Source organism: Phyllobates terribilis, unplaced genomic scaffold (assembly GCF_046119375.1).
Source record: "Phyllobates terribilis strain yellow unplaced genomic scaffold, ASM4611937v1 Scaffold_5__5_contigs__length_657084704, whole genome shotgun sequence".
NCBI lineage: Eukaryota > Metazoa > Chordata > Amphibia > Anura > Dendrobatidae > Phyllobates > Phyllobates terribilis.
This window is the reverse complement of record NW_027362765.1, coordinates 19,981,773-20,007,453: the sequence shown is the minus strand read 5'-3', so window position 1 is coordinate 20,007,453 and position 25,681 is coordinate 19,981,773. Positions and strand designations below refer to the sequence as shown.

At 41.4% G+C, this 25,681-nt stretch overlaps 1 protein-coding gene across 1 annotated transcript in view; it reads left to right on the top strand.

Moving 5' to 3' along the window:
* Positions 1-14,594, top strand: part of LOC141270529 (uncharacterized) — a 45,712-nt gene extending 31,118 nt beyond the window's left edge. The window contains exons 2-8 of the mRNA XM_073680566.1: positions 2,194-2,289; positions 3,647-3,796; positions 3,926-4,105; positions 4,189-4,312; positions 4,396-4,493; positions 4,944-5,031; positions 11,279-14,594. Coding sequence (XP_073536667.1) covers positions 3,719-3,796; positions 3,926-4,105; positions 4,189-4,312; positions 4,396-4,493; positions 4,944-5,031; positions 11,279-12,531 — 1,821 coding nt within the window. The 5' untranslated portion in view covers positions 2,194-2,289; positions 3,647-3,718 and the 3' untranslated portion in view covers positions 12,532-14,594. The remainder of the gene's footprint in view (positions 1-2,193; positions 2,290-3,646; positions 3,797-3,925; positions 4,106-4,188; positions 4,313-4,395; positions 4,494-4,943; positions 5,032-11,278) is intronic.
* Positions 14,595-25,681: the final 11,087 nt, after the last annotated feature.

Genomic DNA, 25,681 nt, shown 5'->3' with positions numbered 1-25,681 from the left:
TCTTACTGAGGGAAGGAGGTTGTTAGCCAAAATCTTACGATACGTGACTCCATTCATCCTCCCTTCAATAAGGTGCAGTCGTCCTGTCCCCTTTGCAGAAAAGCACCCCCAAAGTATGATGTTTCCCCCACCATGCTTCACGGTTGGGGTGCTGTTCTTGCGGTTGTACTCATCCTTCTTTTTCTTCCATACATAGTGAGTGGAGTTGATACCAAAAAGTTCTATTTTGGTCTCATCTGACTACATGACCTTCTCCCATGCCTCCTCTGGATCATCCAGATGGTCATTGGCAAACTTCAAACGGGCCTGGACATGTGCTGGCATGAGCAGGGGAACCTTGCATGCCCTGCAAGGTTTTAACCCCTTAAGCCCCGGAGCATTTTCCGTTTTTGCATTTTCGTTTTTGCTCCCCTTGTTCCCAGAGCCATAGCGTTTTTATTTTTTGGTCAATATGGCCATGCTTATTTTTTGCGGGACGAGTTGTACTTTTCAACGCCATTACTAGTTTTACCATATCCTGTACGGGAAAACGGGAAAAAAATTCCAAGTGCGGTAAAATTGCAAAAAAAGTGCAATACCACAGTTATTTTTTATTTATTTTTTTTTACCACGTTCACTGAATGCTAAAACTGACCTGCCCTTCTTATTCTACAGGTCATTACGAGTTCATAGACACCAAACATGTATAGGTTCTTTTATATTTAAGTGGTGAAAAAAAATTCCAAAATTTGGTGAAAAAAAAATAATAAAAAAATAGCGCCATTTTCTAAGACCCGTAGCGTCTCCATTTTTCGTGATCTGGGGCTGGTTGATGGCTTATTTTTTGCGCACCGGGCTGACATTTTTATTGAAAACATTTGGGGTAGATCCGATGTTTTGATTGCCTTTTATTGCAATTTTGCGGCGACCAAAAAACGTAATTCTGGCGTTTAGAATTTTTTTCTTGTTACGCCGTTTACCGATCGGATTAATTCTTTTTTTATATTGATAGATCGGGCGATTCTGAACGCGACGATACCAAATATGTGTATGTGGGGTTTATTTTTTATTTTATTTTGAATGGGGCAAAAGGGGGGTGATTTAAACTTTTTATATCTTTTTTATTTTTTTTTATATTTTTAAAAACTTTTTTTTTTTACTTTTTGCTTGCTTCAATAGTCTCCATAGGAGACTAGAAGCAGCAACTGTCCGATCGCCTCTGCTACATACAGGGGACGAGCAGGTCCCCTGCATGCAGCAGAAATGGTCCTGTGCTATGAGCGCCGACCACTAGGTGGCGGTCATAGCGACAAGATCATGACAATCACAGGCGTCTGCTGCAGACCCTGGGTTGTCATGCCCACCCATCGGCGTCCCGCGATCACGTGATGGGGTGGGCGGGGCTTATGACGCGCTACCCGGAAGCGCGCGTTAAATGCTGCTGTCAGAGATTGACAGCGGCATTTAACATGTTAACAGCCACGGGTGGATCGCGATTCCACCCGCGGCTGTTGCGGGCACATGTCAGCTGTAAGAATCAGCTGACATGTGCTCCGTTCAGTGAGGGCTCAGCGCAGCAGCCCTCACTGAACGGGCAGTACGCAAATATGCGTACTAATACGTCCCCGGTAATTAAGGGGTTAATCCATGACGACGTAGTGTATTACGGTAATGTTTGAGACTGTGGTTCCAGCTCTCTTCAGGCCATTGACCAGGTCCTCCCATGTAGTTCTGGGCTGATTCCTGACCTTTCTCAGAATCATCCTTAGCCCACGAGACAAGATTTTGCATGGAGCCCCAGACCGAGGAAGATTAACAGTCATTTTGTGTTTCTTCCATTTTCTAATAATTGTGCCAACAGTTGCTGCCTTCTCACCAAGCTGCTTGCCTATTGTCCTGTAGCCCATCCCAGCCTTGTGCAGGTCTACAATTTTGTTCCTGGTGTCCTTAGACAGCTCTTTAGTCTTGTCCACGGTGGAGAGGTTGGAGTGTGATTGATTGTGTGGACAGGTGTCTTTTATGCAGGTAACTAGTTCAAACAGGTGCAAATAATAAATGTAATAGTAGGAGCGCTTCTTAAAGATAAACTAACAGGTCTGTGAGAGCCAGAATAATTGCTTTTTGATAGATGATCAAATACTTATTTCATGCAATAAAATGCTATTTAATTATTTAAAAATCATACAATGTGTTTTTTTGTTTGTTTTTTTTTAGATTCTGTCTCAGTTGAAGTGTACCTATGATAAAAATTACAGACCCCTGTGAAGACACAGGGTCTTCCTTGGGCATAATACTACTCGGACAACACAGGTGAGGGTAAAACAGTGTGGCAATACTTTATTGAACTACCAAACAAACAATAAACACATAGAACAGTCCCAGCAAATACCCAAGATGGTGCACAATTACACAGTCTCACCCTTCCGCTGGCCCCCCTGGGAATAGAACAGCTGCGACTTTGGGACTTCGAGGGCCAACTACCTACCTCAACCAGTGGCCCCCCGCTTTTGGCGGGCCCCCACAGAGAGGAAGTAGCGGCTAGCATGGGAAGCTGACAGTCCGTCAAGGTATAAGGCCAGGAGACCCGAGGGTCCCACCCTGACCTCGCCCGAGAGTTTCCATAGGGCCAGATGACCGGCTGGTCCCAATCTGGCTTCTTCGAATGTCTCCATGGGTTCCAGGCGACCGGAGGGTCCCACTTGGCAACCCAAAACAATTTATCCATGGGGCCAGGTGACTGCATCATCCCAACCTGGTCTCCCCAAATGTATCCATGAGTTATCTGATGGTCAATGGAGCAGATCTGTATCCTTCCAGTCAGGGCAATATACCCTTAGGCTGGAATCAAGTAGAATCCAAATCTGTGTCTCTCTGGATCGAGCCATGCTACCAAGCTACTCTCCTGAAGAGTGTGTCTGATCTTTGATTTTCTGTTTCAATTCTGCCCGCTACAGAGGTATGTCTTTTAAATAGTTACAAGTGTCCTTTCAAGTACACAGGTCAAGGGTTAGGGATGATATTATTCCACAGGGCTCAAGTCTCATTGTTTGTGCATTTAATCAATTTACATAGTTAGTATAGCAGGGGGGACTCTTTAAATCAACATCTAGCTGGCTTTAGTACAATATGCAATTAGCATAGTAACAAACATCATTGTTTCACCTGGAGTCACTGTTTTTGACCAGCCAAAGAAACACACATACATTCACAAGTCAACACAAACACAATAGTGTATTTCTCTTGGCTTAACAAATCTAGACGTCTGGCTGATTAAGATTAAAAACTGTTTTCTGTTTCGTCACAACCTCCATTCTTTATAGATGGGAAAACTTGCAAAATCGGCAGTGTATCAAATACTTATTTTCCCCACTGTATTAATTAGAGCAATTTTTCAAGGGCTGATCGATAATCCCCATGTTATAAGTCTGATCTGATAAACAGTCAATTTTACATTTTCTTCTAACAGTAGAATTTCCGCTCAATATTTTTTTTATGGAGTCGTATCAACTGGAATTGTGCTTCATTAATATAACTATTGGATTCAATCTTGACTGGTGGAGCTATGGATGGCAGCTGCATCTCAGTTCACTGCCTAGCCACTTCTCCTCTAATTGTATTTTTATATTTGATTCTATATGATGTTACATCGGTTCATCTTCCCATTCAGGTTCCTACAATATCGTCTTCTTTCATTGGAGATCTTCTATATAAGAGAATTTTTTTTATTGACTCGTCAAGGATGGATAGGGACAGGGACAAGATGGCGGAGAGGATATTACACCTCACCCTAGAGATCCTCTTCCAGCTTACTGGACAGGTGAGAGATACTGATGACGTCACCTTACATCATTCTTATCTATGGGAATAACAGATGAACAGAACTGGAGAGGTGAGGATTCTGGAAATGTCTGTAGTGAGATTTATTAATGTGTCTCTCCATAACCAGGATTACACGGTAGTGAAGAAGACCTCTAGTGAGCGCTGTCAGGACCCTGTGTCTGAGCGATGGGGAAAACCCCTGAGTCCAGTCACAGGGCCTCCACCTCACCCCCTGATACATGAGGACATCGATGACCAGAAGATTCTAGAACTCACCTACAAGATGATTGAGCTGCTGACTGGAGAGGTGACACTGCTGGGAATTTCTGGGACATTATACAGTAATGCTATGAAGGGATCGGAGGATGATGGTATCATTGTATGTGTCAGGTTCCTTTAAGGTGTCAGGATGTCACCGTCTATTTGTCCATGGAGGAGTGGGAGTATTTAGAAGGACACAAAGATCTGTACAAGGACGTCATGATGGAGATTCCCCAGCCCCTCACATCACCAGGTAATAGACTGGACTAAATACACACGGCCTATAATTATCTGTATGTAAAGAATGAATTCAGTCCCTGTATGTGTTTCCTCCAGTTCTATCCAGTAAGAGGACAACACCAGAGAGATGTCCCCGTCCTCTTCTTCCACAGGACTGTAAACAAGAAGATCCCAATGTTCCTCAGGATCATCAGGTAGATGGAGAGAAGGTGTCATGAGCTCTCCCCTATGATGTGTAGACGGCTGTTAAGGTCTTGTGTTCACTCTTGTTTTTTCCACCGGTATTATATTTTTTTATTTTACTCACTTATATAGCGCCAATAATTCCACAGCGCTTTACAGACATTATGGCCACTGTCCCCATTGGGGCTCACAATCTAAATTCCCTATCGGTATGTCTTTGAAATGTGGGAGGAAACCGGAGAACCCGGAGGAAACCTATGCAAACATGGGGAGAACATACAAACTCCTTGGAGATGTTGTCCTTGGTGGGATTTGAACCCAGGACTGTAGTGCTATCCACTGAGCCACAGTGCTGTCCCTTATAAGTTTTATACTTGTGTAATGAGAACAGTAGAAATGGCAGGATTAGTGCTGATCATAGATGTGACTTCTCCATCTGTCTTTTCCAATATTTGTTTCAGGGTGAAGATCTGGACAATATTAATACTACGGAGACTTTTGTGAGGGATGATTGGTATAAAGTGGAGATTCCTTCGGATGACAGCGGAGGTGAGTTGTAGCGTCTATATTTTTAGCTCTTCTATTGAATCAGTACTCTAATTTTTGATGGCCAACTTACTATCTCTTTTCTCTTAAGTTAATGCAAGAACCCATGGGTCTCCTCTTGTCAACTTCTTTCTTCTGCGTATTAGCCGACTGTTCCCTTTTCCTGTCATTTGACAACCAGTAATCAAATGATCATAAACAGCAGCAACAAGAGATCAATCAGAGATGAGCAAATCCCTGCTCCAGCAGTCCAATCAGAAGTCTGTGCCACCGGATATGAGCCCTGCAAACCGCCTCCTAGGTGCCGGCATCCTAGCATCATTCTGTGCCTAGCAATCACAAGAGAAGCTGGGGCTGCCGGCAGGTAGTCGGTGGTTTGCAGAGTTCCCATCTGGTGGCAAAGGATTCCTGATAGGACTGCTGGACCAGGGTCCTTCAAATCAATCTGCTTATCTCTAGTATCAACCTCTAGAGGAGATATTTTCAACTTTGATTTGATTTTGATTCAGTTTAGAAAATTATTTAGGAGAAGAGAGGTAAGGGATACAGACCTGAGCCTTAGACAGTCTTCTTTTTTTGATTACCTGTTTTGACCATTATCTAAAGCTGAGCGAATTTCTCAAAACTCAATTTGGATTTGATTTGCTTAATTCGACCCAAAAATTAGATTTTCTTCAAATTGGTTTGACTGGAATTGCAAGATATCTAAATACTCCATATGTCCTGAAAAGAGTATGACATTTTGTGGTCTCATAGGACTGTATCTAGCCCATTGCAGCTGATTCATGTGTGATTTTTACAATACTTTTACCTGTGTAAGGTAATTTCCTTCTGTGCAAGCAGCAAAACAGTATGGTTAATGGAGAAGCATTTTCTACTTTTAGCAGTGAAAACAATACTTGTTTGGGAGGCTGCTTTTCCATGTCTTGTTAATGTCTTTCTTCCATGTGCAGGGTAGGCATCACTCATAAAAGAAGAACAGTAGGGACCACTAAGAAGCAATGGCATTTTGTAGCTGTGCAAAAATTATCTTTTTTAGGAATTTGTTGTTAGACTTAACTTGTATGGGGCTGGGTTCCTTCCCAGAACCTGTACACTATGGAACATAATGAAAAGGCAGGAGATGTCTAGATATGTAGGCTCATAGCACTGTCTGCTGCATCAGTACAGTTTTGAATATGGTGGACAAGCAGGCAGTGGCATCATTAAACTGTTGATAACTAGCCAGTACTCACTATCTCCTGGTAGATTTAATCATTGGCATCATCTGTAAGTGTGTGCACACACATCTATTCATGATTTATTTTGACAAATGTAAGGTTTTTCCACACTTTTGGAGGATACTCGTGTGTGATAATGCCGCACTTACTATTTGTTATGATATTACAATGGAGATTTGCTTGCAAGGAAAAAACGCAAAAGAGAATGAAGCAAAAATCAAATCATTGATCATTTCACACAAAACTCTAAAAATAGGCCAGACAAAAGTATTGGCACCCTCAGCCTAATACTTGGTTACACAACCTTTAGCCAAAATAACTGCGAACAGCCGCTTCCGGTAACCATCAGTGAGTTTCTTACAATGCTCTGCTGGAATTGTAGACCATTCTTCTTTGGCAAACTGCTCCAGGTCCCTGATATTTGAAGGGTGCCTTCTCCAAACTGCCATTTTGTGATCTCTCCACAGGTGTTCTATGGGATTCAGGTCTGGACTTATTGCTGGCCACCTTAGAAGTCTCCAGTGCTTTCCCTCTAACCATTTTATAGTGCTTTTGGAAGTGTGTTTTGGGTCATTGTCCTGCTGGAAGACCCATGACCTCTGAGGGAGACCCAGCTTTCTCACACTGGGCCCTACATTATGCTGCAAAATTTGTTGGTAGTCTTCAGACTTCATAATGCCATGCACACGGTCAAGCAGTCCAGTGCCAGAGGCAGCAAAGCAACCCCAAAACATCAGGGAACCTCCGCCATGTTTGACTGTAGGGACCGTGTTCTTTTCTTTGAATGCATCTTTTTTTTTTCCTGTACACTCTATGTTGATGCTTTTCCCAAAAAGCTCTACTTTTGTCTCATCTGACCAGAGAACATTCTTCCAAAACGTTTTGGGCATTCTCAGGTAAGTTTTGGCAAACTCCAGCCTGGCTTTTTTATATCTCGGGGTAAGAAGTGGGGTCTTCCTGGGTATCCTACCATACAGTCCCTTTTCATTCAGACGCCGACGGATAGTACGGGTTGACACTGTTGTACCTTCGGACTGCAGGGCAGTTTGAACTTGTTTGGATGTTAGTCGAGGTTCTTTATCCACCATCCGCACAATCTTGCGTTGAAATCTCTCGTCAATTTTTCTTTTCCGTCCACATCTAGGGAAGTTAGCCACAGTGCCATGGGCTTTAAACTTCTTGATGACACTGCGCACGGAAGACACAGGAACATTCAGGTCTTTGGAGATGGACTTGTAGCCTTGAGATTGCTCATGCTTCCTCACAATTTGGTTTCTCAAGTCCTCAGACAGTTCTTTGGTCTTCTTTCTTTTCTCCATGCTCAATGTGGTACACACAAGGACACAGGACAGAGGTTGAGTCAACTTTAATCCATGTTAACTGGCTGCAAGTGTGATTTAGTTATTGCCAACACCTGTTAGGTGCCACAGGTAAGTTACAGGTGCTGTTAATTACACGAATTAGAGAAGCATCACATGATTTTTCAAACAGTGCCAATACTTTTGTCCACCCCCTTTTTTAGGTTTGGTGTGGAATTATATCCAATTTGGCTTTAGGACAATTCTTTTTGTGTTTTTTCATTGAAGACAAATTAAATGAAGATAATAATACCAAAGAATTTGTGATTGCAATCATTTTCAGGAAGAAACTGAGTATTATCTGACAGAATTGCAGGGGTGCCAATACTTTTGGCCACCACTGTATGTCCCCTACCAGAGCCTGGGACAATTCAATGTAACCGCTTCAAATGTTATTGCTCCTCCTCCTCATCCACTTCAAGTTCTCCCAGTTCCTGATCCTCCTGTATGAGACATTGGCCCCGCAGGTTTCTAACAGCCCCTTGGCAGCAAGGGAGATGTAGAACTTGCTGTTCTTTCTCTATCCCTTGTCTCATTATTGTAAATACTTGCACTAATATAAATATCAGTGTGACGACGTAGTTGATGCAGCAATTGACCTTCTTTAAAATTTGGTGGCCTCTTTGAAGGGTCTGAGTAGGCGCCGCACATCCCTCATCAGCTTCCAATGCCTAATGTCAAACACCACGTGGTCTTACATGATATAATCATTGCAAGCTTTCCACTACTTGTGCAGATGGTCCAAAATATCTAACGTAGAATTGCATCTTATTTGAATGTTGCAAATTGGGCAAATCATTTTGTCGCTGTAAAGCCTGGAGGGCCTTCTTCGCCACATAATAATTTATGAAATACCCACACACTCTCCTGACCATGGGTACCATCTTCTTCAAGTGGCTGACAAATATTTTGTACCACCAATTTGTGTGCACCATGCATGGAGAATTTGTTACTTTGGCCAAACACCGTGTTTCTTGCATTGTTTCTTACTACCTTGCTCTGTTTTAGTTGGTGTGAGACAACTAGTGGGAAATTTGTTGATTCATGCAGAGGAGAATCTCCTCCACTGTGTGGTTCTCTCTCCTAGGATCATAAACTGTAAAACAGCATGGCAGAGAGGAAATGTTTGGGACAGGAGTGGAAGATATGTTCTACAATGTTGGGGATGGAAAGGTATTTATTGAAGAAGATGTGGAGGAGATGGAACCAGACCTTGTAACCAACCATTGAGGTGTCACCATCTGGCATGGTTGCAGTGGTGTATCGTTATCTCTGCCATTCTAAACACTGACCCAGTAGGCCATGAAACATTGTTCCTCACCACAAGTGCAACCCCATTTAATGATGGTGGAGAACAATTTCAAGTACAATGATAATTCTAAGAAACAGCTCACGTATACCTCCATGCAAGGGCATGTCACCACTTTCTTTAAGAAATAATGTTAGCTCGTATAGATAAAAAAGGTTATGTAAGGTAATTAAATATAGAAAGGTTTAAGCCGAATAGGCTGAAGAATAACTGATGCAAAGTAAAAGGAATGTTAGTTGTAATAGCAACAGCTGCAAACTTATGCCGGCAGCAATGATGCTGTGGGAACTGTTTGTACTTTTTGACCTCTGAGTTTTGTTTGTGTCCAGTTTTGTTCTATCCTCTATCTTAATCTGATAGTGAAGATAATGGTTGTTGTATTTCCCAAGGAAAGCCGTTAATGTCTCATTATTTCTGAGAACTGATGATTTTGCTTTCAGCTGAATGTGTAACAGGTTATGGTCACAGATATAGATGAAGAAACAGCACAGCTTAGTGAATAGACTGACACAAGCAATCTTCTAGAAGTTGTCTGCTGAATAAAGTAAACTTACTCAGTACATACCGTGTTTTCCCGAAAATAAGACAGGGTGGAATATTATTTTTTGCTACGTTATGGCTTATTTTCAGAAGATGTCTTATTTTTTTCCATGAACAACAATCCACATTTATTCTAGAACAAAAAAAAATCAACATTTATTCATATATAATGATGTCATCACACACTGCACATACACATGTATATAAACACACACACTGCACATACATACACATGTATATACACACACTGCGCATACAGTACATACCAGCCTGTCTCCTCTTCAGTTTTTCTAGACTCTCGCAGTTAAAGTTGATGTGACGTCATGGTCACATTACCGTGATGTCACCAAAAGTCCTTAAGCAGTCTGAATAGAAATGCTGGGGGCCCCTAGGTGAGTAAATGCCCTGAGAAATTGCCCAGTTTTCCCCCTTTCCCCAAAGGAAGCCCTTAATTTTGCAGTAAAACTTATATTTCAAGCAAAAATTGAGCAGGACTCCACAGATAGTGCTAGTATAATAGCTCTTAAATAAAGGGATACTGGGTCGCACAAGGAGGAAATAGAACATGTTTCAGATGTCACAAATAAGTACATTTAAAGAAAGTCTGTGCAGCATGCAGAGCAGAACAACAGAAACAATTTCCTGAATGGACTAAGCAAAAAGTCAAAGCTACAATTTCTGATCCCTTTGCAGATAATTGGAATGACATTATAGAATGACAAATAATCAAATATTATAAGGTCGGTACATTCAGAGCAACAAGTCACAAGCGATAGAAGCTTTTCTCAGAACTTGACTTAAATGACAAAGAAGCAATTTATGTTGTTGATGGAGTAAAATAAATGCAGACGGTACTGGAGTCAATTGGAACAGTAAAAATGGACAGCATTTAACCATAGCAATAAAAAATGTGTCACAGCTTCCCAGTCTCCAGGAGGACTGTTATTCGCAAAGCGTATGACAGGCAAAAAACTTGCTGAAAAATTCCAAGGAGTGGATAAGTTAACGATCTTCAAAGGATAGCGGGTAATCGCTAATACCAAATCGAGTAAGCCTTTTTATCGTCTCAATACAGTATTTGAACAGATAAGTCTGCATACAAATGGACACAATTACTGCATTCACACACATAGATGCCTGGGTCACAGTCATCCAGAAAGCATCAATGAATTACAAAAGCGGATCCTGACAAAGGATCCAAAATATAGTGTTATGATATTTTTTGAAATAAGAACAGAAGAGAAAACTTACAGTGATTAGCATACTAGTGAATTAATGGATCAAGTCAGCAGAAACCTAAACGTTTCAAGTGAACAGATAGAGGCCTCACACTAGTAGGAACTGATTTAGGGCCTAATTGGCACCACACCCTCCACCATGCCAAGCATCTTAGTCTGAGGCTCAGACTAAGGACCGCAGAGGTCAGAAACTAGTTGCTCGGTTGTCTGATTTAGATGTGTGTCCATTCTCTACCATTGTATATGAACTATACGAAGTACTAGTTACTTTTTGTATCCACTCCTTGCTTTTGATAATAATAATAATACAACATTATACAAACCACATGTTCTACTCCAGCCCTAAAATTTCTCCAAAGCCATGGCTATTTCTTACATAACATACTGTTGCACCACTGTGCCTTTCTCTGTGCTGAAGTATTTGAGTGTAATCTGTTGGCCTAACATCATAATCTATCAATCACTGGATTGGAGTCTCCTGTTGCCTCTGCTGTCTTGGCCAGTTGTTAATTGAATTTTACTATAATGTTACTGGAAAATAAAAATAAATGTATATGTGTTTTATATACAATTTTATTTCGGCAGATGACAGGAGCTCAGAGGGACTCCGGATAATTTCAGATTTTAAAAACGATGATAATGGTTTTAAAACTGAAGATACATACGAAGAAAATGTCATTATCCCGTATATAATTCCAGACCTTGATAGCCAAGATCTACCATCTGATACTTTTCAACATGTCCTATCTTCTAAATCATTACAAACTGTTAATCAAAATGAAAATAACTCAAGTGATGTTGAACGTCGAAGAGCAAATACGTGGGAAAAGCCATTTTCATGTTTGGAATGTAGGAAAAGTTTCAAGCACAAATCAACTCTTGTTGCACATCAGAGAATTCACAGAGGGGAGAAGCCATTTTCATGTATTCAGTGTGGGAAATGTTTTACATGGAAATCAAATCTTGTTGTTCATAAGAGAACTCACACAGGGGAGAAGCCATTTTCATGTTCAGAATGTGGGAAATGTTTTGCTGGTAAAGGAGATCTTGTTACACATAAGAGAATTCACACAGGTGAGAAACCATTTTCATGTCCAGAATGTGGAAAGGGTTTTACCTGCAAAGGAGATCTCGTTAAACATACGAGAACTCACACAGGGGAGAAACCATTTTCATGTCCAGAATGTGGGAAATGTTTTAACGACAAACCATCTCTTTCTGTACATCTTAGAGTTCACACAGGAGAGAAGCCATTTTCATGTCCAGAATGTGGGAAATGTTATAGCGTTAAATCAAAACTTGTTAGACATCAGAGAACTCACACAGAAGAGAAGCCAATTTTATGTTCTGAATGTGGGAAATGTTTTAACAGCAAAGCTAATCTTTTTGCACATCACAGAATTCACACAGGGGAGAAGGCATTTTCATGTTCAGAATGTGGGAAATGTTATAGCATTCAATCAAAACTTATTAGACATCAGAGAAACCACACAGGGAAGAAGCCATTTTCATGTTCAGAATGTGGGAAATCTTTTAACGAGAAATCAAATCTTACTGCACATCAGAGAATTCACACAGGGGAGAAACCATTTTCATGTCCGGAATGTGGGAAATGTTTTTCCTACAAATCAAATCTTGTTATGCATCTGAGAACTCATACAGGAGAGAAGCCATATTTATGTTTAATATGTGGGAAATGTTTTAATCAGAAAGCAAATCTTTCTGCACATCAAAGAATTCACACAGGGGAGAAACCATTTTCATGCTCAGAATGTGCAAAATGTTTTGCCTACAAAGGAGATCTCGTTAAACATAAGAGAACACACGCTAGTGAGTAGCGCTTTTTATGTTCCAAGTGTGGAAAATGTTTTAACATCAAACCAAATCTTGCTGCACATTAGATAACTCGCACATGTGAGAAGCCATTTTTATGTACGTCTTAATGTTACTCCTATTAGTCAACTCTTGTTGTGCATGTGAGAACTCACAAAAAGAAGAAACTATTTTCATGATGAAAATTTAGAAAATGTTTTTCAAAGAAATTACATCTTCTTAAGCATCAGAAAAAGTTGCTAAAAGTTAAGTCCCTTTTAAAAGAACAAGATAAAACAATTCAGAGAACTAAGTTATGATGATTAGGAAATGTTTGCAACTACCAGTAAACATCAGCAAATCCAATAACACTTGTATCTCGTATATATATTTTACCATGTATATAGAATACGTTACATTCAAATAAACACTAAACTGTATGTTAAAGGGGTACTCCAGGGAGATAAAAATTATTGTAATGGCCACACCTTCATGAATTATTAAGATGGCATGAATAGTGCTGTTTTTCACCCACACACTTCCTGTAATTCTGTGTGACGCTGCAGCTGCTCCTCACTGCTTCCCCTCCCTTCTGGGACATTATGTCACACATCTGGGAGCGTGGCCTGCTCCCTGCTAGTAGCATCAGACAGCCCCCTGATACTATCTGCTTTTATGTGGCCTGATATTGTTAGAGGGCTGACTGCTGTTACTAGCAGCCAGGCACAGGCCATGCCCAAATTACGCCCCCAATATCGGACCACATACAAGTACCCCTTTTAAAGAAGACCTTTCATTAAATTTTATCTAGTTCTTGAAGTTGCAGCAGCTTTGAATAAAATGTATTTTTATTATTTTATTTTTTTCTCTGTAACGGAGATATTAGCTGTTTACACTTTATATGCTAATTTCCCCCTCTGCCAATCTGGAGAGTGTTAACTTTTCCCCCCCTATTATTTTGCCCAATCATAAGTAAGAGGCATCATGTTAGAACATTGCTTTAAGGCTGTGTGCCCACGATGCGTTTTTCAAGCCTTTTTGCTGCCGAATTTCCGCAGCGGAAACGCTTTTAAAACACTTGGTAATACGTGCCCCATGGTACCCAATGACAATCCGCATGTTCTGTGCACATGCTGCGGATTTTCTGTGCGGAAAAATTCGCAGCATGTCCATTATTTGTGCGTTTCCGCATGCGGATTTTCCTACTAAATGCATTTGAAAAACGCATTGGCAAATCCGCATATAAAAAACGCTTCAAAAACACGTGCAAAATCCGCATACGTTTTTACTGGCAAAGACATGCAGAAATGCTGCGGAAATTTTCTGCTTCAATTCTGCATCGTGGGCACATAGCCTAAAACCTATAGAAGTAGAAATAGTGGTGAGAATTGCACAATAAATCGTAGATATGTTAAGACATTTTTCTGTTTTTGAAATGATCCTTTCAGAGGTGTAAGGTTAATGGCTCTCCTTGTGGAGAGTGACATGCCTGACATGCTGGTGTAAGGAGACTTATATGCCATGCAATTCTCTTCTGGAAAATTCTTATTTAAAGGTTATGCAGAGATAATTGTGTGAGCCATATTACACTACTGAGCAGTCTAGGGGGACTCCTGTCCATCCATCCATGCCGGAAGGAAAGTTTCACATAGTAATATACAGGAATCATGTTACCACTGCTCATCATCAATGAAATCCAACAGGCATATTCCAGAAGTAAGTACTATTGGAGATCGGACCAGCTTAAAAAGGTACAAACACAAAAAAAGGTATATATTAGATGCCTATAATCCGCATCCCCCTTCTGGTATTTATAACATTGTAATGACATCATTCTATATACAAACTTAGCATTAATGTACAAATAATGTATAATTTCGTAGATTTATTGTTAAGTGCAGGAGGAATATGGGATTCAAGAACCTCTTTTCGCTCTACTGTACTTTCTAAGGCACATGATGAGGGTCCTCTAACTTCGACTCCAGTAACATTTGCAACAGAATCGCCTGTCCTACTTGGTATATTGTACCACCAGGTCTTCCTCCTTAAATACTGATGTATTTGAAATAAATCTTTGATTTACAGTAAACTGTAGTTATGATTTTAGTGTTTCTGGTAATACCACCTTATGTGAATAAGTACTCATTCAGACCTCTATGTGCATCAGTCAGAGCATAAACTGCAAAGCACAGGCTGGCTTCAGGTCTCCTGACAGAAGCATCGCAGCCTCTTATGTCTTTATGAGGCTGTAACGCTCAAGTCATGAGAGCCACGGCCAGTCTGTGCTTTGTGGTCCATGCTCGGTCCAATGTGCACAGGTGTCTGAATTATCCCAATGAGTGACTATTTATCCCTTCACCCCCCAAGGCTGTTTGCACTTTCATGACCAGTACAAATTTTACAATTCTGACCACTGTCACTTTATGAGGTAATAACTCTGGAACACTTCAATGGATCCCACTGATTCTGAGACTGTTCGTTCGTGACATATTGTTCTTCATGATAGTGGTAAAATTTCTTTGATAAGTTTACAAACTTTGAATTTTTATGCCCTTAAATCAAAAAGATATGTCACACAAAATAGTTAGTAAATAACATTTCCCACACGTCTACTTTACATCAGCACAATTTTTGAAACCATGTTTTGTGTTTTTTTTAGGAAGTTCTAAGGGTTAAAAGTTGACCAGCGATTTCTAATTTTTTCCAACAAAATTTACAAAACAATTTATTTAGGGACCACATCACATTTGAAGTGACTTCGAGGGGTCTACATGACAGAAAATTCCCAAAAGTGAAACCATTCTACAAAAAAACCTGCACCCCTCAAAGTGTTCAAAACCACATTCAAGAAGTTTACTAACCCTTCAGGTGCTAAGCAGGAATGTTTGGAATGTGAAAAAAAAAAGAAAATTCACACAAATTTTACTTCAGAGCCAACTTTTTTTTATTTTTACAATGGTATCGAGAAAAAATGGACCACAAAATTTGTTGTGCAATTTCCCCTGAGCATGCCGATACCCCATACATGAGGGAAAACCATTGTTTGGACGCAAGACAGAGTTCGGAAGGGAAGGAGCTCCAATTGACTTAGAACGTAAAATTTGCTGGAATAATTAGTGGCTGCCATGTTGCCTTTGGAGAGCCCCTGATGTGCTTAACAGTGGAAACCCCCCACAAGTGACTCCATTTAGGAAACTAGACCCATCAGGGAACTTAACTAGATGAATGGTGAGCACCTTAAACCCCCAAGTGCTTCACAGAAGTTTATAACGTTGACACGCGAAAATAAATAAAATCACATTTTTCCTACAAAAATGTTATTTTAGCCCCAATTTTTTTATTTTCATAAGGGTAACAGAAGAAATTGCACCGTACAATTGTGCAATTTGTCCTGAGTGCACCGATACCCCATATGTGGGAGAAAACTACTGTTTGGGCGCAACGCAGGGCTCAGAAAGGAAGGAGTGATGTTTTGTAGCGAAGACTTTGATTAAAAGGTCTGTGGGTGTCATGTCACGTTTGGAGGGCCCCTGATGTGCCTAAACAGTGGAAACCCCTGACAAGTGACCCCATTTTGGAAACTAGACCACTCAAGGAATGTATCTAGACATGTGGTGAGCACCTTGAACCCCCAGATGCTTCAAAGAATTTTACAACTTTGATCTGTAAAAATATACATTCTCCCCACAAAAGTTTTTGTTTTAGCCCCAAATTTTTTACATCTCACCAGGATAGCAGGGCAAAATGGACCCAAAATGTGTTGTGCAATTTCTCCTGAGTAGATCGATACCCCATATGTGGTCAAAAACTACTTTTGAGGCACACTGTAAAGCTCAGAACTCCATATTGGAGTTCAGATTTTGCTGGAATGATTTGAGGGGGGCATGTCACATTGGCAGAGCCCCCGAGATGCTAGAAAAACAGAAGCCACCCATATGTGACCTCATTTTACAAACTACACCCCCCCCAATGAATTCTTCTAGGGGTGCAGTGATTATATTGACACCACATGTGCCTCAGAATTTTATACCATTGGGCAGTGAAGAAAGAATAAACTACCTTTTTACCACTAAAATGTTGTTTTAGCCCTAAGTTTTTAATTTTTCTAAGGGCTAATAGGAGAAATTTTTACAACAAACTGAGGTCCTTTTTTTTCGTGAATGCGCCAATACCCTACATGTAATCAATAAATACTTTTCAGGCACAGTACAAAGCTCAGAAAGGAAGGAGCACCATATTATAGTGCAGATTTTACTGTTATGGTTTACGGTTGCCATGACCAACTGGGGGAACCCCTGAGGTGCCAGAGCAGCAGAATCCCCAAATCAGTGACCCCATTTTACAAACTACACCTCTCAACGAATTTATCTATGGGTGCAGTGATCATATTGACGCTACGGGTGTGTCATAGAATTATATACCATTGGGCTGTGAAGAAAAAATAATTAAATTTTTACCACCAAAATTTTGTTTTAGCACCAGATTTTACATTTTCACATTGGGAACTTTTTTTTTTGTTGCATTTTTGCATCTCCATATTTTGAGAGCTATAATTTTCCATATTGTGGCCAACAGAGTCATGTGACGGCTTGTTTTTTGCTGGATGAGTTGACATTTTTATTGATACCATTTTCGGCACATGACATTTTTTGATCGCTTTCTATTCTGATTTTTCGGAGGCAGAATTAATAAATACCAGCAATTCAGGAGTTGTTTTTTTTTTTTTTATGTCGTTACGCATGTGGTAAAGTTTGATAAGACAGCTTTATTCTTTGGGTCAGTACGATTACAGCATTTCAGTAGTAGCCACAAGTGAGATGTTTTTACCTAATCTAGTTGGAGCGAGTGGATTTGTGTCTTGTAGTGGTGTTCCAAATTTATCCATCAGAGGATCCATTAAACGGTTGGCTACCACTTTACAAGTTCCTTTCATGTGAACTAACTGTTATAGATAAGAATTTTACTAAATGAGAAAAGAAAGAAGCCAGCTCACCAAAAACCGCCTATTTTCCTCCGGAACACAGAATGATATAAGGGTATGTGCCCACGATGCAGAATTGAAGCTGAAAATTTCTGCAGCGTTTCTGCATGTTCCTGGCAGTCAAAAACGCTTGCGGATTTTACACGCGTTTTTACATGCGGATTCGACTTGCGTTTTTCAAATGCATTGGGACCTCAAATCCGCATGCAGAAACGCACAAATAATGGACATGCTGCGGATTTTTCTGCAAGGAAAATTCCGCAGCATGGGCACAGAACATGCAGATTTTCATTGGGGATCATGGGGCACGGATTACCAAGCGTTTTGCAAGTGTTTACGCTGCTGAAAATCCGCATCAAAAACGCATAGTGGGCACACAGCCTAAATGTGATATCGCTGAAATCGTAATGACCTGAAGAATAAAGCTGCCTTATCCCTTTTACCACGTGGTGGACAGCGTAAGAAAAATCTCACAATTCCTGAATTGATGGTTTTTGTTCATTCTGCCTCCCAAAAATTGGAATAGAAAGCGATCAAAAAATGTTATGTGCCTGAAAATAGAACCAATAAAAACGTCAACTCATCCCGCAAAAAACTAGTGCTCGCATGATTGTCTGCAGAAATATAGAAACATTATAGCTCCAAAAATATGCTGATGCAAAAACTAGTTTTTGCAAAAAAGAAGTGTTTTTTTAGTGTGACAGCAGCCAAACATAAAAAAACTAAATTTGGTATCGCTGTAATCGCACCGATTGGAATAATAAATCCATCTAAACACTTATACCACATGAGGAATTGGCGTAAAAAAATAAATCAAACCAATTCTTCACCTTTTGTTAATTTGTTCATTCTGTTTCCCAAAGATCGCAGTAAGGCTCGGCTCACATTTATCCAATGCTGAGCGCTTACATCGGGGTTTCCGTGTACATCTCTGAAATATGTGATTCAGACAGAAACTGATTCCCCGGCTGAAGATTCCTTATAATATGGCAAATTGAGATAATGTGGATGCTGCCTGAATTATGATCCAATGGTATAATAGGAAATAGGTGTGTGCATTGGTATGCTTGGATAGGCGCAAAACGGCTGTTGTCCTGATCAGTCTCCCTGCGTTATAAAGAGTAACTCTGCTGCCTCATTTATACTGAATGGATCTGTCGGGGGTTTAATCTGAATCATGCCACTTGGAGACTTAGATGGAAACCCTGATGTAAGTGCTCAGCCTAGAGCACAGGATAAACGTGATCCAAAATGTTATGTAAAATGTTCCTAATAAAAGCTTCAACTCAATCCACAAAAAGCCAGTCCCCCTCTCAGGTCTGTCTATGGAAATATAGGGGCTTCCACGTTACTGGTAGCACAAAGGCTCTTGAAAAAGTGCTATGGCTCCTCGCCCTCTCAAAAGAAATGCAGCGAATTTTCCGCTCCCAAATCCAAATGCCCCCCTCCCTTCTGAGGTTTGGCGTTTTTGGCATTTCTGTAGCGATGCAAGCCCACTTAATTTACTTATGCATGTTTCCAGAAGCACGACCTGTGTATAATGTACTGGGCGCTACAACGTACTGGGCACTGAAATGTACCAGCACTACAATGGCAATTTTAACTTGGCAACATTCACTACAGCTCATTTCTGTAATACACACATGGAGTCAAAATCGTCACTACACCTGTAGATAAATTTCCAGAGGGGTATAATTTACAAAATTGCATTTCAGGTTTTTTGCCCACACACTGGATTTGTATAGTTATATATGTGTTATATGAGCCATTATATAGGTTCTATACTGAGGTTAAATATTCTCTCCAGGACGCCTCGTCTTGAGTTCTATATCTTTATTATACAGGGTGGGCCATTTATATGGATACACCTAAATTAAATGGGAATGGTTGGTGATATCAACTTCCTGTTTGTGGCACTTTAGTATATGGGAGGGGGAAACCTTTTCCATATGGGTGGTGACCATGGCGGCCATTTTGAAGTCAGCCATTTTGGATCCAACTTTATTTTTTTCAATGGGAAGAGGGTCACATCAAACTTATTGAGAATTTCATAAGAAAAACAATGATGTGCTTGGTTTTAACGTAACTTTATTCTTTCATGAGTTATTTACAAGTTTATGACCACTTATAAAATGTGGTCAAAGTGCTGCCCATTGTGTTGGATTGTGAATGCAACCCTCTTCTCCCACTCTTGACACACTGATAGCAACACCGCAGAAGAAATGCTAGCACCGGTTTCCAGTATCCGTTGTTTCAGATGCTGCACATCTCGTATCTTGATGGTATGGTGTGCTATATGGGGTACAAAGATAGTGGGGCCATTCTTCATCAATGGAAACCTCAATACCACTGGATATCTGAAATTGGTACATGATGATGTGTTGCCCTCTTTATGCACTGAAGATGGCACTTTCCCTGAGTTTTTCCAACAAGATGGTGCACCACCACATTATGGGTGTCAGGTCCGAGCATTCCTACAGGAACAGTCTCCTGGAAAGTGGATTGGTCGTCGTTGGCCAGTTGAATGGCCACCAAGGTCTCTCGATCTGACCCCCTTAGACTTTTATCTTTGAGGTCATCTGAAGGCAATTGTCTATGCTGTGAAGATATGTTATATTATTCGGTCATGGTGTGGTGGTATACAGTACAGACCAAAAGTTTGGACACACCTTCTCATTTAAAGATTTTTCTGTATTTTCATGACTATGAAAATTGTGCATTCACACTGAAGGCATCAAAACTATGAATTAACACATGTGGAATTATATACTTAACAAAAAAGTGTGAAACAACTGAAAATATGTCTTATATTCTAGGTTCTTCAAAGTAGCCACCTTTTGCTTTGATGACTGCTTTGCACACTCTTGGCATTCTCTTGATGAGCTTCAAGTGGTAGTCACCGGAAATGATCTTCCAACAATCTTGAAGGAGTTCCCAGAGATGCTTAGCACTTGTTGGCCCTTTTGCCTTCACTCTGTGGTCCAGCTCACCCCAAACCATCTCGATTGGTTTCAGGTCTGGTGACTGGAGGCCAGGTCATCTGGCGTAGCACCCCATCACTCTCCGTCTTGGTGAAATAGCCCTTACACAGCCTGGAGGTGTGTTTGGGGACATTGTCCTGTTGAAAAATAAATGATGGTCCAACTAAATGCAAACCGGATGGAATAGCATGCCGCTGCAAGATGCTGTGGTAGCCATGCTGGTTCAGTATTCCTTCAATTTTGAATAAATCCCCAACAGTGTCACCAGCAAAGCACCCCACACCATCATGCCTCCTCCTCTATGCTTCACGGTGGGAACCAGGCATGTAGAGTCCATCCGTTCACCTTTTCTGCTTCGCACAAAGACACCGTTTGCGCTTGATCGTTTTTGCAACTGCACTTGGGGACACTTTCAAAGTTTTCCCAACTTTTCACACTGACTGACCTTCATTTCTTAAAGTAATGATGGCCACTCGTTTTTCTTTACTTAGCTGCTTTTTTTGTTGCCATAATGCAAATTCTAACAGTTTATTCAGTAGGACTATCAGCTGTGTATCCACCAGACTTCTGCACAACACAACTGCTGGTCCCAACTCCATTTATAAGGCAAGAAATCCCACTTATTAAACCTGACAGGGCACACCTGTGAAGTGAAAACCATTTCCGGTGACTACCTCTTGAAGCTCATCAAGAGAATGCCTAGAGTGTACAAAACAGTCATCAAAGCAAAAGGTGGCTACTTTGAAGAACCTAGAATATAAGACATATTTTCAGGTTTCACACTTTTTTGTTAAGTATATAATTCCACATGTGTTAATTCATAGTTTTGATGCCTTCAGTTTGAATGTACAATTTTCATAGTCATGAAAATACAGAACAATCTTTAAATGAGGTGTGTCCAAACTTTTGGTCTGTACTGTATATCACTTGTATATAGTATTATTGGTGTACTGATCTTGGTATAGTGGATTTTGTTCAGTAATAGGATGGTTGTTCTAATCAGACACTATGTGGTGATAATGTCTGCGACATAATGACTATATATTATCATCAATGACCCCATTGGAGATCACAATCTAAATTCCCTATCAGTATGTCTTTGGAGTGTGGGAGGAAACACGGGGAGAACATACAGTACAAACTCCTTGCAGATGTTGTCCTTGGTTGGATTTGAAGACCCCAGTGCTGCAAGGCTACAGTGCTAAACACTGAGCCACCGTGCTGCATATTTATCCCCTTTATCTAGTTTATTATTGGGATTAGTTTTAATAGTTTAGTTATCAGACCCGTTCAGTAACCATATAGTAATTGTAGGACTACTGTTTAGAAATATGACTTAGGAAATTGTTATTTCTGTGTTTTCTATGAGAATTGTATATTTTGTGGATTATTTTTCTTTTTAATGGGTGGGGGAAGGGAATTCATCCAGTAGGAGGCCAATAGGCCTACACCAAATTAAAGGAGCTGCAGGAATCATTGGGAAGTACTGGTTGTGTATTCTGTGTGACAACAATCTCCCATATTCTTCATGTGTCTGGCCTATGGCATAGAGGTTAAGACGGGTGTCTTTTCTTAGAAAAAAAACATCTAAGCTCGGCTATGTTTTTCAAAAACCTACAAATATGCAAAAACGCGTTATGGTCTGATGAGTTAGAGGTGGAACTTTTTTGGCCATGATTCCAAAAGGTATGGCGCAAGCCAACACTGTGCATGACCAAAAGAACACCATACCCACAGTGAGGCATAGTGGTGGCAGCATTATACTTTGGTGCAGTTTTTCGGCAGCTGGAACTGTGGTGTCAGTCAAGATGTAGAGAATTATGTTTATCAGTAAATTTTGCATCAAAACTTTCAGGCCTCTGCAAAAAGATAAAGAGGAATTTCACCTTTCCTCACGACCACGTCCATAAGCGACTTCCAAATCCCCAAAAGAACAGCTTCTCCAGAAAAATATCAGAGTTTTGAAATGGCCCAGCCAGAACCCAGACCTGAATCCAATTGAAAATCTGTTGGTGACCTGAAGAGGGCACTGTACACAGGAGATGCCCCCCCAAAATTACAGATGTGGAGCTACTGAAAGGAAGAGCAGGCAAAGATCGCCGATTCTAGATGTGCCATGTTGATTATTCTAGTATTCTATACACATTGTTCTAGTTCTTTATTTTTCTTTTTCCACCTGAAAAGATTTGTTTATGTTGTAATGGATTTGTACAGATTACGGGTGACCTTAAAGGGAGAAAAAGTTCTGTAATTATTTTTCTTGGTCTGATTTTCTTACATGACAAAAACCAGGCATTTTAACAGGGATGTGTAGAATTTTTACATCCATTGTGTATATAATATTTTTAAGTGAAATAGCTTAAGAGAAATTCCAAACAAGCACCGCACCCAGCAAATCAGCTCACACTCAGTCATTCCTGGTCAGCGAACAAACCTTAAGAAACTTCTGGGACGACTCCATGGACAATTCTAAAAGCGGATCAACTGTTTTATAAAATGTTACATTAGATAAGTTTCATCTTTATGACTGATTGTTAGTGTTTGTACTCACCGAAATGTAAGTGAATTTGTTCTGACCCTAATTGTAGGGCAGCACAGTGGTTCAGTGGTTAGCACTGCAGGCTTGCAGCGCTGGGGTCTTGGGTTTAAATCCCACCAAGGGCAACATCTGCAAGGAGTTTGTATAGTTCTCCGGTTTCCTCCCACACTCCAAAGACATACTGATACGGAATTTATATTGTGACCCCCAATGGGGACAGCGATGATGATGATGAATATGTTATCACTATATATAAAAAATTATTGTGAAAAGAAATTATTATTATTTGTAACAGCTGCTTGTCACGTTGATTTTTTTCCACAAAAGTTCCAGACACATACAGCTCTTCTATGCACATGCCATACTCATATCATAGCTCCCATCCGTCCCATTTTCGAAGGGACTGTCCCGATTTGAAAGCTCAGTCCCGCGTTCCTTCACGACACAGCTGTTCTCCCAGTTTCTATATCAGGGCTAGCCTCCGCACCACCCAGGCAAATGTCGGGGCACTGAGGAAGCAGGGGGGCCCCACTCGCCGTTGGGGACCCCGGCACGCTATGGGTCCAGTGAGTCTGGAGAGCCCGGTGCCAGTGCCCACGAGTGGGCCCCCCCCGCTTCCTCAGGGCCCCAGCACTTGCCATACTTACCTGTCCTCAATCCTCCACATCTCCGGCGCCTTCCGCACCTTCTGTCTCTGATGTGTCAGGGCTGAGGGCGCGATGAAATCACTACAGTGACCTGCCGCCAATGAGGAGAGTATTTGATTTTATATATATATAGGGCCCACACTCTATGGAGCTATATATGAGGCCCACGCTGTATGGAGCTATATATGGGGCCTGTACTGTATGGAGCTATATATGGGACCCATTCTGTATGGTCTATACATGGTGTACATTATTCTGTATGGAGCATTATATGGGGTTCATTATTCTGTATAGAGCACTATATGGGGTCCACTATTCTGTATGGAGCAATATATAAGGTCCATTATTCTGTATGGAGCAATGTATGGGGTACATTATTCTGTATGGAGCATTATATGGGGTGTATTATTTTGTATGGAGCATTATATGGAGTCCATTATTCTATATGGAGCAATATATGGGGTCCATTATTCTGTATGGATCAATATATGGGGTCCATTATTCTGTATGGAGCATTATATGGGGTTCATTATTCTGTATAGAGCACTATAAGGGGTCCATTATTCTGTATGGAGCATTATATGATGTCCATTATTTTGTATGGAGCATTATATGGAGTCCCTTATTCTGTATGGAGCATTATACACCTCGTACACGTGCGGCTCCACTCCGTACACCTCGTACACGTGCGGCTCCGCTCCGTACACCTCGTACACACGCGGCTCTGCTCCGTACACCTCGTACACACACAGCTCTGCTCCGTACGCCTCGTACACACACGGCTCTGCTCCGTACACCTCGTGCACACGCGGCTCTGCTCCGTACACCTCGTACACGCGCGGCTCCGCTCAGTACACCTCGTGCACACGCGGCTCTGCTCCATGCACCTCGTACACACGCGGCTCCGCTCCGTACGCCTCGTACACACGCGGCTCCGCTCCGTACGCCTCGTACACACACGGCTCCGCTCCGTACCCCTCGTACACACACGGCTCTGCTCCGTACACCTCGTGCACACGCGGCTCCGCTCCGTACACCTCGTACACACACGGCTCCGCTCCGTACACCTCGCACACACGCGGCTCTGCTCCGTACACCTCGTACATACGCGGCTCCGCTCCGTACACCTCGTACACGCGCGGCTCTGCTCCGTACACCTCGTACACACGCGGCTCTGCTCCGTACACCTCGTACACACGCGGCTCCGCTCCGTACACCTCGTACACACGCGGCTCTGCTACATCCACACTGTAAACCCCTCCTGACCCCACACATAAACTTCACCTCATCCAGCACCATGACAACCAGCACAGCAGAGTCCTGCATCCACTGAGGCCCCTGATCATGTGACCCCTGACTCCTCCCCTCCTGTGACCTCATCACAGGTCCTGTGCGCACAGAACAGCCATATACAGTACAGACCAAAAGTTTGGGCACACCTTCTCATTTAAAGATTTTTCTGTATTTTCATGACTATGAAAATTGTACATTCACACTGAAGGCATCAAAATTATGAATTAACACATGTGGAATTATATACAACAAGCAGAAGAGACTTGTTTGGGCTAAAGAACACAAGGAATGGACATTAGACCAGTGGAAATCTGTGCTTTGGTCTGATGAGTCCAAATTTGAGATCTTTGGTTCCAACCACCGTGTCTTTGTACGATGCAGAAAAGGTGAACGGATGGACTCTACATGCCTGGTTCCCACCGTGAAGCATGGAGGAGGAGGTGTGATGGTGTGGGGATGCTTTTCTGGTGACACTGTTGGGGATTTATTCAAAATTGAAGGCATACTGAACCAGCATGGCTACCACAGCATCTTGCAGCGGCATGCTATTCCATCCGGTTTGCGTTTAGTTGGACCATCATTTATTTTTCAACAGGACAATGACCCCAAACACACCTCCAGGCTGTGTAAGGGCTATCTGACCAAGAGGAAGAGTGATGAGGTGCTACGCCAGATGACCTGGCCTCCACAGTCACCAGACATGAACCCAATCGAGATGGTTTGGGGTGAGCTGGA